General features: G+C 33.5%; 1 protein-coding gene across 1 annotated transcript in view; it reads right to left on the bottom strand.

Moving 5' to 3' along the window:
* The window catches only part of eIF2Bepsilon (eukaryotic translation initiation factor 2B subunit epsilon), an 80275-nt gene that overhangs the window by 32365 nt on the left and 32038 nt on the right, over positions 1–15872 (bottom strand). The window contains exons 7-9 of the mRNA XM_075357192.1: positions 13557–13710; positions 7292–7448; positions 4587–4811 (exon numbers count right to left, since the gene is read on the bottom strand). Of these exons, the coding sequence (XP_075213307.1) occupies positions 4587–4811; positions 7292–7448; positions 13557–13710 (536 nt within the window). The remainder of the gene's footprint in view (positions 1–4586; positions 4812–7291; positions 7449–13556; positions 13711–15872) is intronic.

Raw genomic sequence — 15872 nt, 5'->3', positions numbered from 1 at the left:
GCTCCTGACAAATTGACGGGCCAAATTCTCCTAGCTGCTCAGGTTCTGAGCAGCTACAAGAATGTCTGGCCCGATTTGTCAGGAGTGTTGTGTTGTTCTCGAGGTGCCTAAGCTGGGGTTGCTTTCCGACTTCTTAGAAGGTGGCTTTGGTGAGGGTGCTCTTAAAATCAAGAAAGGATCCAAGTGAGGTCAGCCGTTATTGACCCATCAACCTCTTGCCGGTAATCGACAAGTTGCTTGAAAGTCTGCTTGTGGAATGGCTCTGGAAAATGATCAATGTGAACTCACTTCTAAACCGAGACCAGTATGGCTTCATGAAAGGGGTTGGTACCAAGGATTGCATCTTAAATGTTCTTGCCGAGGTGGAAGGCACCGACTGTATATATGTTTTGGCAATTTTTATTTACATAGAGGCAGCATTTCCTTCCTTGTGTTGGGAGTTCTGTCCTCTATGAGTTGGAACACTGCAATGTTCCAGTAGTCCTGCAGGCGGTAATATGCGACTTGTCTGATCGCACGGTGACCAAGAATGACACACCACGACTAAGGGAAGACTCTTGTATAAGTTTATACAGGATTTGGGGGGATGGTATGCCTCTCCTTCATTTTTAGGGGCAACAGGAGTCCAATTGCTCTCCAACCATGTAAATTTGTTTCGGTTCCACCTGGCAGCTGATGAGCTGTGCGTCTGCAGGGAGGTCCAGTCGAACGAACACATGATGTTTGACTGCCAAGGTCATGGGGGGGGCTAGTACTCAGGCCACCCTGGAACTTAGAAGTCAAGGGGAAAATTGGCCACTCACAAGTGGTGAGAGCAGCATTGTTGAACTGTGTAGGAGTTCCTTGATGCAGTTGCTTTATTCAACCGACACCAGTAGTTTGCCTAAGGGAAAAGATTACCATACTGCTGTTGGAAGCTAGCCGAGATATATGGTTGGCTACCAGCCAGATAAAGGCTCCAAGCATTTTAATGGTGGACAGGTACCTGCTGGCATTCAGCGGCCTAGACATAGCAGCGAATTGCTGTCTTTGATGAAATAAATTTCATTATTGATAGTCATATATGTTTTAGTAGTAGACGGGATTCGCCTACCCATTTTAGTGATATATGACAAGTGGGCGGTGGGACATGCAAGTGATACAACGCTTATTTCGCTCACGCTTATATGTTAGCTCTATGAGCTAGTTAGGACACTGGTCATTAAACTGTTTTGAAGCTCAGTAACCATTTGTGGCACAGACATTTGGATTTATGCTATAGGGCTACCGAATGGGGTGGTGGCGGGAGAAATGCCAAGCAAACTAAATGTTAGCTGCTCAGTTCATGGAGCATCATCGCAACAACATTGTGGGGGGTTAATGCTCCGAGACCCACCTCTAGTGTCCCTTGATCTGCTGCCAACTGACCACATTTGAAAAAGAGGAGCTCAGCATCGTCCTGTACACTGGAGCAATAGAGGCAGATGTGGGATGGCATGGATAGCATGGAAGTACTTGTGACCCGTTAAAAACTGGGTTACACAGTACTCCACCTCTACATGCTGCCACTCTGTCCACAGTCTGATCAGAGAAGTAAGCCTTGTGATCCATCGTCCTTTGGTCTAGCTCTCATCATGTGAGAAACATGTAAGTCCGTTCCATCTCGACAATGATCTCCCAATCGTGTAGGCTGCCTGGAGCTCCCTTTCCAAAAGAGCAATTGGTATAACGTCGGCTGCCACCAGTACGGCAGGCTCAGAGACCAAACGATAGCGGAAGCAATTCGCAAGACCGCAGTGCGTTGCACCTGCTCGAGTTGCTTCCGGTTTCTTTCAAATTATAATGCCTGAGACTACACTTCCGCCCTGTATAACAGGAAGGAATGCGCTGTGGACATCTGCTGGCCTTCAGTCCACCGACATTCGCCATGAGCCGGCTGAGAGTGATTATGGTATTTGCAGCTTTGTCGGCAGCTCTTCGAAGCTGTTCTGTAAAGTTTTGTTTTCAGTCAATCATCACACCAAGGTACTACGCAGCCAGCTTGGTCTCGATAATCTCATCCCCGACCCGAATGGGGAGGAGGGTGTCAATATGCTTTTTCGTTAGAACCATAATCTCCGTTTTGCTGAGGGCTAAAGACAGCCCATGGTCATCCTGCCAGGTGCTGACCCTTGTGCATCGCTCGGCTGAGCCTCAGTTGGACGCACTGCACGTCGCTATCTGCAACAAGTAGCGCAACATCATAAGCGTACCCAACCAAGGACAACTCTTCAGCCTTAGCAAGCCATCACAGACGGCATTCCAAAGGTTGAGATCGAGAATCGACCCCTGCGTCACCCCCGACATGATCACGGTCCTACAATAACTTGCCGTGGTCTCATTTATGAGATTATGGTTCCTCAGGTATGTGTCCACTTTTTTGAAGAGGTTAAATTTATTTCGTCAAAGACAGCAATTTGCTGCAACATTAATCTATAATTTTACAAATAAAAGTAACCTACAATTTTATCAGATTAATTTAAAATGATCAGTTGCAGAATCTAAACTTCCCTGACTAGTACTGAACTAACAATAGAATATGTATTGAAAGGTAAACTGCATTAGATGCACTTTATTTTGAAAAATAATTATAGCTTATGGAAACACTGTATGTGAAAAATTATGGAGTACGTTTAACAAGTTCAATTCTAAACTTTAATTATAACAACCACAAAGATTTTTACTTTTTCACACAATTTTTTTCCAACACGAGCAGAGGTTTTAATGCTAAATCTTCATATAAAAATTAACAAAATTCATTTTAGTAGTTATTCATAACATTTTTAACTCTAAATATAGGCAGAGGTATATAAGAGAATTTACAAAGTCTGTGTATGCCAGAGGCTGTTAAACTCAATCACATTATAAATTTCTAAAGACATATACTCATTAAAGCTCATGGGATCAATCTTACAATTACTTGGATTAATTCTCAAAGTTTTATTACATCTAACTGGGTTGTTTTACAATCATCAAACAAAAATGAAATACATATATAAATTCAGGATGTGTTTTATCATTATAATCATCATCATCATCATCATCATCATCATCTGGTGTTCTGCCTAGTGGGAGATCCTTTATGCCATCTCTGTCTCCAACTATTTTTGCCCCAAGCCTTATCCTTCATCCCCATGTAATTTCCAATCTTCACCTTATCTATTAACTTTGCCCTACTTCTTCTTCCTCACTTCCTTTCTTATTTTATTGACCCTTCAAATGCAGTTGTCAAGATTCCACTTTCTCTGACCAGATACCCTAACCAGTTTCGCTTTATTCTGTGTACATTCTGCGTAAGTGCTCTTTCTTCTTTAATCCTGTTATTTCTTCCTCACTTTATCCGTTCATCTTATTTTCTCATTATCCACTTCTCAAAAGCCTCAATACAGTCCCTTTCCCTCCTTCTTATCACTCATGCTTTACTCCCACACAAGACATGCCAAATATAGCACTTAGCTAACCTATCCCTTAACTTTAAGTTTAGATTTTTACTACTTAGTAATTCTCTCTTCACACTGAAGGCTTCCTTTGCCATCACTATTCTTCCTTTTATTTCCATTGCAGTTCATTGCAAGACTCTTCTGTTCTTTGTCTCCAGAGTACCCAAATATCTGTAATTTTTTAATTTTCTTTTTTTTCATCACTTGTCCTTACCACTAACTTCTATTTGTTGTTTACTTCCATTACACTGGTTTCTACAATCTACTTTTCATTCTATACTCTTGTATACCTTCCTCCAGAACTTTTAACTGATAACAATCTCTGAAACTTATGTGTGCCATCAGCTAGAATTACCATATCATCAGCAAACCTTATGTATTTTATTTTTTATCCTTCTACACTTATTCTTTCTTATTTTTTTCAAACATTCCTGATTGTTTCATGTATAACTTCAATTAACATTCTGACATTCCATTCTTCTTTTTTATTTATAAGAATCTCCATCGTTTTTCCTCATTTGACTATCAAATATCTTCTCTTAATCTATGAAACAGTCATTCCTCTTCCTCTCACTCTAAATATCTCTCTCCAACCATTCCTTGTAGCCTGATGATACCTTTGGTTCCTTTCCCTTCCCTGAAGTCAAACTCTCCTCTCCTGCATTCTTTTCTATTATTCTTAGCAAAATTTTAATAACCAATTTTTGTCAAGTTAGACTGATTCTTGCAAAGAGTCTGACTTTGAAAGTAGTTGTTTTTTCAAAAAAAAAATTAATAATATGAATGTAAAAATTTGCTATTCAAAACTGATTAATCCAATGGTTTTTTATCCGGTCCAAGGGTGAAGTGGATGATAACACTAATAATTTTGAGGGAAAACCAATTCACAGAAGCAAGCTTGTTTAACGCAAGATGTGTGACATCAATAATGAACATATTATGTTAAGGCAATGATAACAGAAACATAATAAGTGACTCAATTAACAATAACCAAAAATATTCCTATTTAAAATAAACTAGAAATGATATTGAATGCTACTTTTTATAACAGAGTAGTTTTCACTGTAAGCTATATATATTATAAAACTACTATATGTACTAATAGTTAGATAAATATTTTTAACTTACTATTTGTATCATCAAGTTCAGGAGAATCGAGGTCAGAACTATCAGCATCACTTTCTGAACTTTCAACAATCTCATCAAAATTCTCTCGTCTAACATTTGACTGAATACGAAGCCCTGGACCTCCAAAGTGAGTAGATTTCTTATCTTCATCATCGGATTCAGATCCAGAATCTTCCTCTTTTAAAGAACTTATGAATGCTTTGGAACCCAATTTACCTTCATCTCCTAAAAAAGAACTTTTAAGTTTAAAAAAATAATAACAAACAAAAGTTCTGATGAGAAAAAATTAACATTATAAAATTTACACAAACAATAAGGATTAGATTTGTGATAATTCCAAACGACTAGAAATTTAAATTAGAATAAGACCAAAATATAAAACTAACTGGTGTTTAAGAATATTGATGCAATACAATCCCAAAAACAGGCCATGCACAGACGTTAAAAGAAATTACTACATCAATGAAATATAATATTACACTTTCACCATACACTAGTAACAACCAATAAAAAAGTCAAGAAAATTGGTAGTAATACGTGTAACTTGTCTTTAGTTTTGAATTATTCATGTATAATTGGGAATTTTTAAGATATACACTATATTTACCATGCAGTTACTGCAGGAATTATCCTTTACAGTCTGTTACCCAGTTACAGAGTAACTTAAAGTGGCTTCATCTCTTAGTTTAGTTTATAAATAATATTTTATTGGCAAACACTTACATAATAATTTACAGAAGGTTTTGAAAATTATGTCCATCCATTTTTATGCACTTGTCAACACATTTGGTTATGTCCCTGGCTGCTCTTGTTAGCTGTACCCAGTCTATTTCCTGGATGGTATCAGTAATGTTTGCCTGTAGTAATCAGTAATCCTGTAGGGTGTGTGGATTGCTTCTATAAAAAATTATTTTTAAGTAACAACACAGAAAGACTAGACTGGTCAAATCAGGGGATCTTGATTGCCACAATCCTTTAAAAATTATTCTTCAACTGAAAAAAATCCTGTAGCAGTAGAGTGAGCTGTATGGCAAGTGATACCGTCCTGTTGCAACCAGCAGTCACACTCGTCCTTTTGCAGTAAGCCTATGAACTGTTGAAAATTCAATTTCTTGGTGGACGGCAGCATTCACAGTTTTTTCAAAAAGCAAGAGTTTTATCATTTGCCTTGAAACTGCACCCATACACATACTTTTTATGGGTGTAGGGGTTTCAGTACCCCAGGTTCAGTCTCCTACACCCGCTGGGTTTCAGTACCCCAGGTGCAGTAGTTCTGACTATTAACATACCCACCAAGATTAAACCATGCTATTCTGTGAAAAACACTTGATCTAAGATGCCGATGTTGCCTCTAATGAAGTTCTTGGACCATTAACAGTAGTGAACCCTTCAGCATAATCAGCATTAGTTAGATCATAGAAAATTTGCATTCAATTCGGTTAACATTTCAGCATTCTCCTCACTGCAATGTGAGCTGAACCTAGTAAAATGTTTTTACCAGGCTTAGTCTCCAGAAAGATTTATGAGATCTTGTAACTGCCGGTTTAATGTCCTGTACTACTTACATCATTAAAACTGATCTGCGTTGGACACATTTCTGGTCTAACTCCAAACCTATGTCCTGAAATTTTTTAACTAACTTCTGAATAATACTTTTCACTGGTGCATCCTTTTGAAATTTCTCCCTGATCTTTCCACCAACACACATGCGATTTTGTCTCTAAATAAGTTTCCATCACGAATATATGTTCTCCAACAGTAAACTGAATTTTAATAAACAAAAACCCATGATAACACAAACTTTTTTAAAAGCCAATGCTCTACACAATTGGCAATACTCAAATGTGCAGGCAGTAAACAGTCCTCTCCACTCCACCTCCAATCATATGAACATCTACCAAATTATTTTACCCATTTACATTTTAACCCATTTTTTATTTGTATCTTATATTTAAAATACATAAACCTGATATACCTATGCAACCTTTGATTGATTTCACAACTGCTCCATCGTACATTATATAAAAAACAATAATACTTAGGATAAAAATAAATTTGGATTATAAATACAATATAAAATGTGGGTTTGAATTTGAATGTTTATGTAGTTATTTTATTTAATTGACTTCATATGTTTTTGTAAATATGATTGTAATTTTAATATTTTAATCTTTTAATTTGTACGTGTGCTATGTGCGCACATGCACACACACACACACACACACACACACACACACACACACACACACACACACACACACACACACACACACACACACACACACACACACACACACACACACACACACACACACACACACACACACACACAAACCAATTTACTAGACAGCCTGTCATACACACTGGTAAGAGCTCAATATTCAGTTAAAATCTCCATCACTTTCATTTAGAAAACTTCAATTCATCTGAATCAAAAGCTCTTTATTTAATAAGAAATATAACTGACAGGCAAAGATAAGCAAGGAATGTAGTGATTAGTAATAAAGTGGAATTATAGTTCACAAAATTGTAGATTACAACAAAAAACAACATGTAAATTCTCATTTTTTTAAATGATTACAGATTATACAGATTCAAAAAATATTCATAAAACAGATGCTTAGATATTATTTTGTTAAATATAAATGAATAAAATGATCAGTTTAAAAAATCTATCAAAAACTAGTAAGGTTAGCAAAAATTACCTGAACCAGATTGAGTAGCCTGCAGACGAACACCAGATATTTGCTTCTTTAAATCAATAACAACATCTGGACCCAGGATACTTCCATGAGAAACTGAACTTCCAGCTTTAATTCTGCAGTTATCACCAATTACACAATATGAAAGGGTACAGCCATCCTGAGATCAAGACAAAAATAAAATTTAATAAACAGAATAAAAATGAAATAAGCAAATTGATAAAATAATAATATAATTTTACACATGAAGCTTCAATATATTAAACAGTTTGTTACTTTAATGGTACAATTCAAAAAAAACATATATTATGGCAAGCTATGCTATGCTAATTTACTGAACTAGTAATTTTTACTTCTTCAAAAAGTAATTTCTAAGTAAACAGCAACCAATGCACTGGGTTAGTCTAGCAGTGAACTCACTGCAAATCGGCTGATTCAAAGTCGAGAATTCCAAGTTTCAAATCCCAGTAAAGTTACGGATTTATACAGATTTGAATACTAGATTGTGGATACCGGTGTTCTTTGGTGGTTGGGTTTCAATTCAAATCTCACACACACCACACACACCTCAGGAATGGTCAACCTGAGACTATACAAGACTATAATATCATCCTCTGAATTAATACCTTACACTGGATTTGGAGGCTGAACAGAAAATGAGAGAGGTACACAGCAAACAATTTCCTCATTTTTTGTATTAGCTTTTGGCTTCCTACATTTACAAATATTACAAAATAAATGCAGTATTATTTTAAACAATATACTAAAATTGTTTTCTTTGTAAAACAACAAAGTAAATCAAATTTTATAAATACAGTGGAACCAGTGAATAACAAGCTCGCTTGTAACAAGAACTTAGTTGTAACAAGAAAAATTCTGGGATTTGTTTGGTTTTCTATCTCATTAATGAGAAATTAATTGCCTTTAGTGAAGTATCGATGCATCATAAACTTGGTTATTACGAGAATTTTCTTTTCTTAAAAGTTTTGTAATTCAAAAAAAAGTTAAATAATCTCACTGCAAGGGAAATTCAATTTCTTCATTTACGAAATAAACATTTACGATTTATATGTATAGATTGTGACATTTTATCTTAGAGTTGTTCAGGTCAGGTCTGAAGGGTGAAAAAAAGGTTTGTAATAGGACATTGAACAGTACAAGTTTCATTGTGGTATTACAAAGGCTGGTAGTTATTTTAACTACTTGGGTTTTACTGTTTGCAAAATACCAGGAAAGACTGGGGCCAAACAATGATCTGTCAAAACCACCCAAACAGGTTCATCGAACTCTATAGCACATTTTAAACGATGTAAGTGAAAGTCTGGAGAGGGGTGTGTTAAAGACAAATTTTACCTGTCCTATCCCCACTGGTAAATTCGGTAGTCATATTTTAAAAATACAGTACTGTACCACAGAATCAGTTAAACAAACAGTATCGTGTTAAAGTGATCGATCAGATAGATATCCAGCAGCCAAATACAGTATAGTAATACTGTACTCGCGTCAGTGAATGCGAGTACAGTATAGTAATACTGTACTTGTGTCAGTGAATGCGTTTTCATTTTAGTGATTCTTGCTAATAAAACTGTACAGTGTATTTTAAAAAATTGTACCCTATTAATTCCGATCTGTAATGAACGATGTTGGTCATCAAAAGGAAACAACTGTCCATGAGTGATAAAATGCAATTAACGAAGAACTGGAATGAGGCCTACATATAGATGGTTATGCAAGAGCCGATGATGACATACATACTACAGAAATTCTGGCTGATAAAGAGATTATTACTGAGGTAACTCATAGTTGTGCAGGTGATAGCGAAGCTGAAACTGAAAGCGAACATGAATCTACTACTTTCCCAGTTGTATCTATGATTGATGCCAAAGAATGTTTTAAAAGATTAACAGAGACTAATAATGTAAGTGATGAATTTGTGGAGTACTTCAATAAACTACAAAACTGTTTTGATGATTACAGGTATAAGATTATTAAACAAACAAAAATAAAAAATTATTTTAAGGCTAATTAGTTTGTATGCGCAATTAAGTTTTGACGTATTCTGTTAAAATGAAGAAAAAATAGATCAGAATGATTTTTTTAGATTTAATAAATGCAGTTTGTATGTAAAAATGTGTGACAGAAATTTTTGTGTGGTGTTCATTTGTTACTTTCCTCGATGATTTTGGTAAGTTTTTCTACACACTTATTACCATGTTTTTTTGCTAATTCAATGAATGCTAACAGTTTTAGTTAAAAGCAAAACATATTAGCGTCTAAAAATTGTATTATGTATAAATTTTATTTGTTAGTCTATAACACAAAACAAATTGATATTTTATTTTAAAACAGCTCCTTCTTAGGTATACAGTATATTTTTTGTATTATAATAGATAATGATGACATAAAAATTTATGGTTACAAGGTGACAACTCAGAAGTACCAAGCATTCGGCTGTAACAAGCAAATTTGAGCAACCCCTTGAATCTTGTTATAACCAAGTTTTATTGTATTTTCTTACAAAATACTATGTTCAAAACATTTTCACTTGCTCTTGCTGCAATTTTCAGAGATTTACTCTTTTTATTGTGATCATTTTTAGTAGCTCACTGAAGATGGTTGCAAGAGGGACTAAAAACATTAAATATTAAGTTATCAAAAACATAATGTTTACAGAATTCGGACTGTTTTGTCCTTTCTAATCTTAGTTTTAAATAATATATATACAAAATAGAACCTTTTTAACTGATCTCTAACTGTAATACTTTTCTATGCATTATTCTTTACATAGAATACAGGTCTGTAAATAAAATCTTTCTGTCACCTAAAGGTCTGTAAATAGCATATACTTAGATTAAAACTTCTAAGCAAATGCTCAGCTTTCATAAGCAGCCCTCAGTATATCTCAAATTGAAGTTCAAAGTAATCAGCTAGTATACTCCATTTGTCTTCATAACAGTGGCCCAAGTTTTAGCAGGAAAAATCCAGACGTGAATGCAAAAAATGAACTTTTAGTAACATATTACTCCCCCATAGCTCTGTATGAATTTATCAATTTATTTACAATAATCTGGTAATTTTGAGATTTATGAACAGCCAAACATTTGAGCAAGTGTTTTTAAATGCTGTTCAAGCAGTGATTTCTATTTGAGTTAAAATTAAAATTTCATCTCTGAGAGTTAAAATTTTTATCTCTGACTAGTTCTCTTATTTGTAGGCCAATAAAAATCCCTACTTTAATTTTGCTTCACTTACTTTTGGAAATTTCTTCCTTACATACAACAATCCTTGACTGTTTTTCTTCACAGCTTTTACAAATTTTTTATTAGTCCCAGTTTGATATGAAGGGGTGCTAAAAATATTTTTCTGGTTAACTAAAGGCTGATAAATGATGCTTTTTTCACTGTGAATTAAATTCTCATGTTTCTTCCACTGTTCTACTAAATAATGCTGATCCCTAGCTCAGCTGTTTCAGTCAAAATAAAACAACATTATTAGCTTTTAAGCTAAACCTGAAGAATCAATGAGAAGGCACAATTACTTAGGTTCATAAACTTGTCCTAATTATAAGATAAGCTCATCAATATTTGTACAGTAAGTTAAGTTTCTTCAACAAATTATTGAGAAAAATCCTTCTGTCAACTTTAATGACTCGAGATATTTCTATTTTTTTAAAGTAAATTCTAACCTTGCAATCTTGAGAATAAAAGTTTAGCTTGATCTTTTGAAAAGTTTAAATCTCTTATCCAGTCATTTAGCTCACCTTGTGATATAAGATATGGTTCACTGGATTGTAATTCCAAGTCTGAATCATGATTGTCTCCTTCCATAATGTTCGCTTCTTCATCACTATTCTCATGAAACAAATTTTCAGGAATTCACTGAGATGATTCACTCAGAGGTACAGGTCTGAATGCAGATGGCAGTGAAGGATAGAGTAGAGTGTTTAGACTTCTTAGAAACTCCAGATGCATTAATTGAAACGAAATAACAATCATTTACGTGACTTTTTGGTTCATGCCAAACCACAGGGATACAGTATGGCAAGACCTTTCAAAAGCCTTCTAGCCATCTTCTTCAGTTAACTGCACAGTTACTACATACTATATGAAGAGCCCATGTCTTATCCTGATCACTGGTTTTACAGTCAAAGTACAATTTATTAGTTTTTTTAATTAAAGGTGTAATATTTTCTTATGTAATTTTATGGTAAACTCACCACACACATAACAAAAACTGTTCAAATCATTAACACAGTTATAAGGCATTATGAGACTTCACTGTTCACTCACTTAATACAGTTATTGCCTTGATTAAAGAGATTATATTATTAAAAGCAGTAGGCTAACAGAGCCAACAAGCTTTGTGTTGTTTTCAATAGTATACACATGATGAATCTTGTTAATCTATGCGTCAACAAAGGTATGATGCCATGATACGTGATGTTTATATTATTATTGTTTCATGGTTAACAACTGATTAATAGAGTCAAAAATATATACATACTGAGCCCAAAACTATAAAGTAATCATAAAATAAAAAATGCACATACCATTTAATAACAATTTTCAAAATTTAGATTTTGGATTTTTCAAAAATATAGGACGAAGAAAAAATATTGATTTCAGATTTGATTTCAGCATTAAAGAACAAAATGACTTCCTATCAAAAGTTAAGAAACAAAATGCATTTATCAGAGTAATTTTCATGACCATTAATCATGGGCAAAATCACACCATAAGAAATGAAGTAATTTTAATATTGTTGAACATAAAAATTTTTCACATTTTTTTTTTTTAATATAGAAAAAATTACAGAAACTTCATTTATAAACAAATTACTCTGTTTAAAATTAATATCACTGACATTCATTTTTTATGTTGTCTATAACAACTATGCAATGTTAACAAACTAGCAGCTACTGAAAAAATTAGAATTTACTGAAATTTCATTTAAGTAAATAATTATGAATAACTCATTCATTCATGAATTAAATTTATATGTTAAAATAAAATTTCTTCTGAATAGAACTTAACTTAGATCTAAAAGTTTCTTAGAACAAAAAATGTTTGCTTTTTAAAAAGAGTTTTATTTATTAACAACCAGTGAATTAAAAAAAAATAAAAATAAATAAATTATGCTCTTTATGTGCATTCTGGATCAGCATAAACCACACAAACGGATGATGCTTAGGTAGTATCTAAACTATAAGTAATAAGCTTATTTACATGCTCAATATCCTTGTCAATGCCAATTGTTGGTATATAAATGAGTAATAGAGAAAAATCCACATAACAGGAAAAAAATTTGGATGCGAGCATAATATAAATAGGACTGAACTGCCACTACTACACATGCAATGTTGGTGTTAATACCATGCCATATGCTTTTCCTCTAGCAGCCTTACTGGTACCAACTACCAAACATTTAGCAATTTATAATCTTAAGGAAAACCAATTTGTTACAATAAAATCATACATTCAATTCTATATTACAAGAGAAAAAAGACTTGCCAAAAATTACATAATTTTTAAAGATAACTTTATTAGCTGTTACTCTTGAAATAAAAATTATCTTCTACACAAGGAACAACACAATCGTAGGGCAGAAATTATAACACAGTTCTTATGAATTTTTGAGGGAAGTAATTTGAAGAAAACGCCTGGATTTGTGGTGAAACAATTCATAGCAACTGCACCATGATAATGATAATGCACCTGCTCAGATTTCACTGGCTGTTTGTGATTTTTTGGCTAAAAACAATACCATTACGATGCCTCAGCCTCCGTATTCACTGGACATGGCCCCCTCTGACTTCTTCCTATTTCCCAAGCTGAAAATAATCATGAAAGAAGACTTTCTGACAACACTGAAGAGATAAAAGACATCGCTGATGGAGCTAAATGCCATACTGGAAATTGCATTCCAGAGGTGCTTCAAAGTTCCAAAGTGTTGGCAATTAATATTGATGAATAAATGAAGATTTTTTGGGAAAAACTAAAATTCTCCATATTTTTTTATTAAACTTTGTATGTTGTACAAATTCTGAAAATCAGTGCATTTCTAACTGTGAAATAATGAGGGCGTCAGAAACAAAAGTCAGTCTTCTTGTGCAGAACTGTGCAAGAAATTCTTTTAATTCTATTTCTCAGACACATATATACATAAAAGAGCATAAAAGTTAAAAAGAAAGATGGGACAAGAGAAGAAGAATCAACACAGAAATTAAAAATACTTAAAATACTATGAGAAAAACAATACTGTTACACACCTCAACAACAATATCATTAAATAAGTAGCACCCTTCTAACTTGACATTATTTCCTACATGACAATTTTTACCAAGAACCGAACAATCAATAGATGTTTTTTCACCAACAAAACAACCACTTCCAATCATTACATCTTGAAGTAACTGACAACCTCTAAAAACAAAAAAAAAAAAAATCATAGTTAGATCTTTTGTTCAAAACTGACAGGAACATCTATGATTATATAATATTAATTTATTTAGATTAAATTTTTTATAGTCCATTTTTTCTTTTTCATCTGTACGTTAAATAACTATATACAATATATAATATTTTTTCCACCCCTGCAAAGTACAGAATTAGAAAACACTCTTACCTTTACTTTTTTTATGTTCATGAAATGTTTTCGGGCCTAAGCTCATCTTCAGTGATATATTTTATTTTAACAAATTCTTCATTTTTTTACATTTACACATTAATTTTAGGTTTTTGCATTTACACATTAATTTTAACTTTTTAAATTTTATTTTGTAAAAATTGTTTGTTAATAAAACTTAAAATCATCTAAAAAATTCAGAACAAATATTTGTTCAGTCAAGAGAATAATAAAAAAGTATTGCAATCACAATAATAACCACCACTACAATTATTATATGATTATACAATAATATCCACAACAGCTAAAAAAAAAAACAAATGTTTATTGTGTATCTCAACTTTTCAGAACTGAAGAAATTAATGTTACTACATCATATACCTATTCCTGACATGATATAATAATAAATTATTATGGATAAATGATATCAAAATGTTTATTCTATTTTGGTTACAAATTAATAAAAGGTTACAGAGATAAGTATTGAGACAACTTTTTATTATATTCAAAATTAATTATTGAAAATAAAGATGATATTATTTATAATACTTGTTATTGGTTATTACAATAAACTCAGCTGCGTACTGTGAGACCTTGACCTTGAAATTTTTGATGTGCCATACAGAAGAAGTGACGTGTCCTACTGTTATCTGCAAGAAGATGCAAGACTTCATTCTGCTACTCAAACTCTAGAGTTAATCAGATCTTCTGGATGGGAACAAATAGACCACCCACTGTACAGCCTGGATCTTGTGCCAAGCAATTAACACCTGTTCTGCTACCTGAAAGTTTCTCGGCAGTCAGCGATTTGATATCAATGAAGTGAAAACCATGATTAAAGACTGGTTGTCTTCACAGCTGGCTGATTTCGATGAGGTGGACATAAACAATTTAGTAAAACACTATGATAAATGTTTAAACAAACAAGGTACTGTGTAGAAAAGTAACATAGTGAAATAAAAAAAGATTTTTGACAATATCTTTACTCTTTCTTTTCCTGTTTAGCCTCTGGTAACTACCGTTTAGATAATACTTCCTTCAGAGGATGAATGGGAATGATATGTATGAGTGTAAATGAAGTGTAGTCTTGTACATTCTCAGTTCGACTATTCCTGAGATGTGTGGTTAATTGAAACCCAACCACCAAAGAACACCGGTATCTACGATCTAGTATTCAAATCCGTGTAAAAATAATTGGCGTTACTAGGACTTGAATGCTGGAACTCTCGGCTTTCCAAATCAGGTGATTTGGGAAGACGCGTTCACCACTAGACCAACCCGGTGGGTGACAATATCTTTACTAGTTTCTTTGTATTATATAACGGATCTTACTTAAAAATTGACCTTTCTTGTGATCGTATACATACACAAGGCATATCTGAAAAGTAAGTACCGTTTTGTTATTAAAAAATACACGTAACTTTCAACAGAATAATTTTATTATTACATAAAAGAACATGCCTTAAACTACTTTTCTACATAATTTTCATCATTATCAAAACACTTTTCATATTTTGTACTCAGTTTTTCATTCCTTCCTCAAAGAACAGTGCACATCAGCATCGTTGTCATAGCACTGACCAGCAATGGATTACTTGAAATGAAGAAGCAAGTGGTAGTCACATAACACTTTTGTTATCAGGTAATAAAAGATTGAGCAGAGTCTAATCACTAAATTTTGTGAACCTCTGTCAAAATTTTCAGCACCCAACAAGAGAAAATTTACGAATATCTAGGTTTTGTGTTATGTTTCATGCAGAACTGTTGGGACATTTTAGGGAAGTTTCTTCATAATGAAGAAATTGTTAACTGTCAATTTCTTTGAATTTTTTCATCCATTCACAACCAAATCAGCATTAACAATGGAAAGTTGCCCACTCCTTTGCTCGTCATGTACATTACTATGTCCCTCAATGAACTGCCATAGCCACTTTCTAACCATGTATAGCTTTTTCATTAA

Source organism: Lycorma delicatula, chromosome 2 (assembly GCF_047948215.1).
Source record: "Lycorma delicatula isolate Av1 chromosome 2, ASM4794821v1, whole genome shotgun sequence".
Taxonomy (NCBI): Eukaryota; Metazoa; Arthropoda; class Insecta; order Hemiptera; family Fulgoridae; genus Lycorma; species Lycorma delicatula.
The sequence above is the reverse complement of the archived record's forward strand: the minus strand, read 5'-3'. Positions and strand labels throughout refer to the sequence as shown.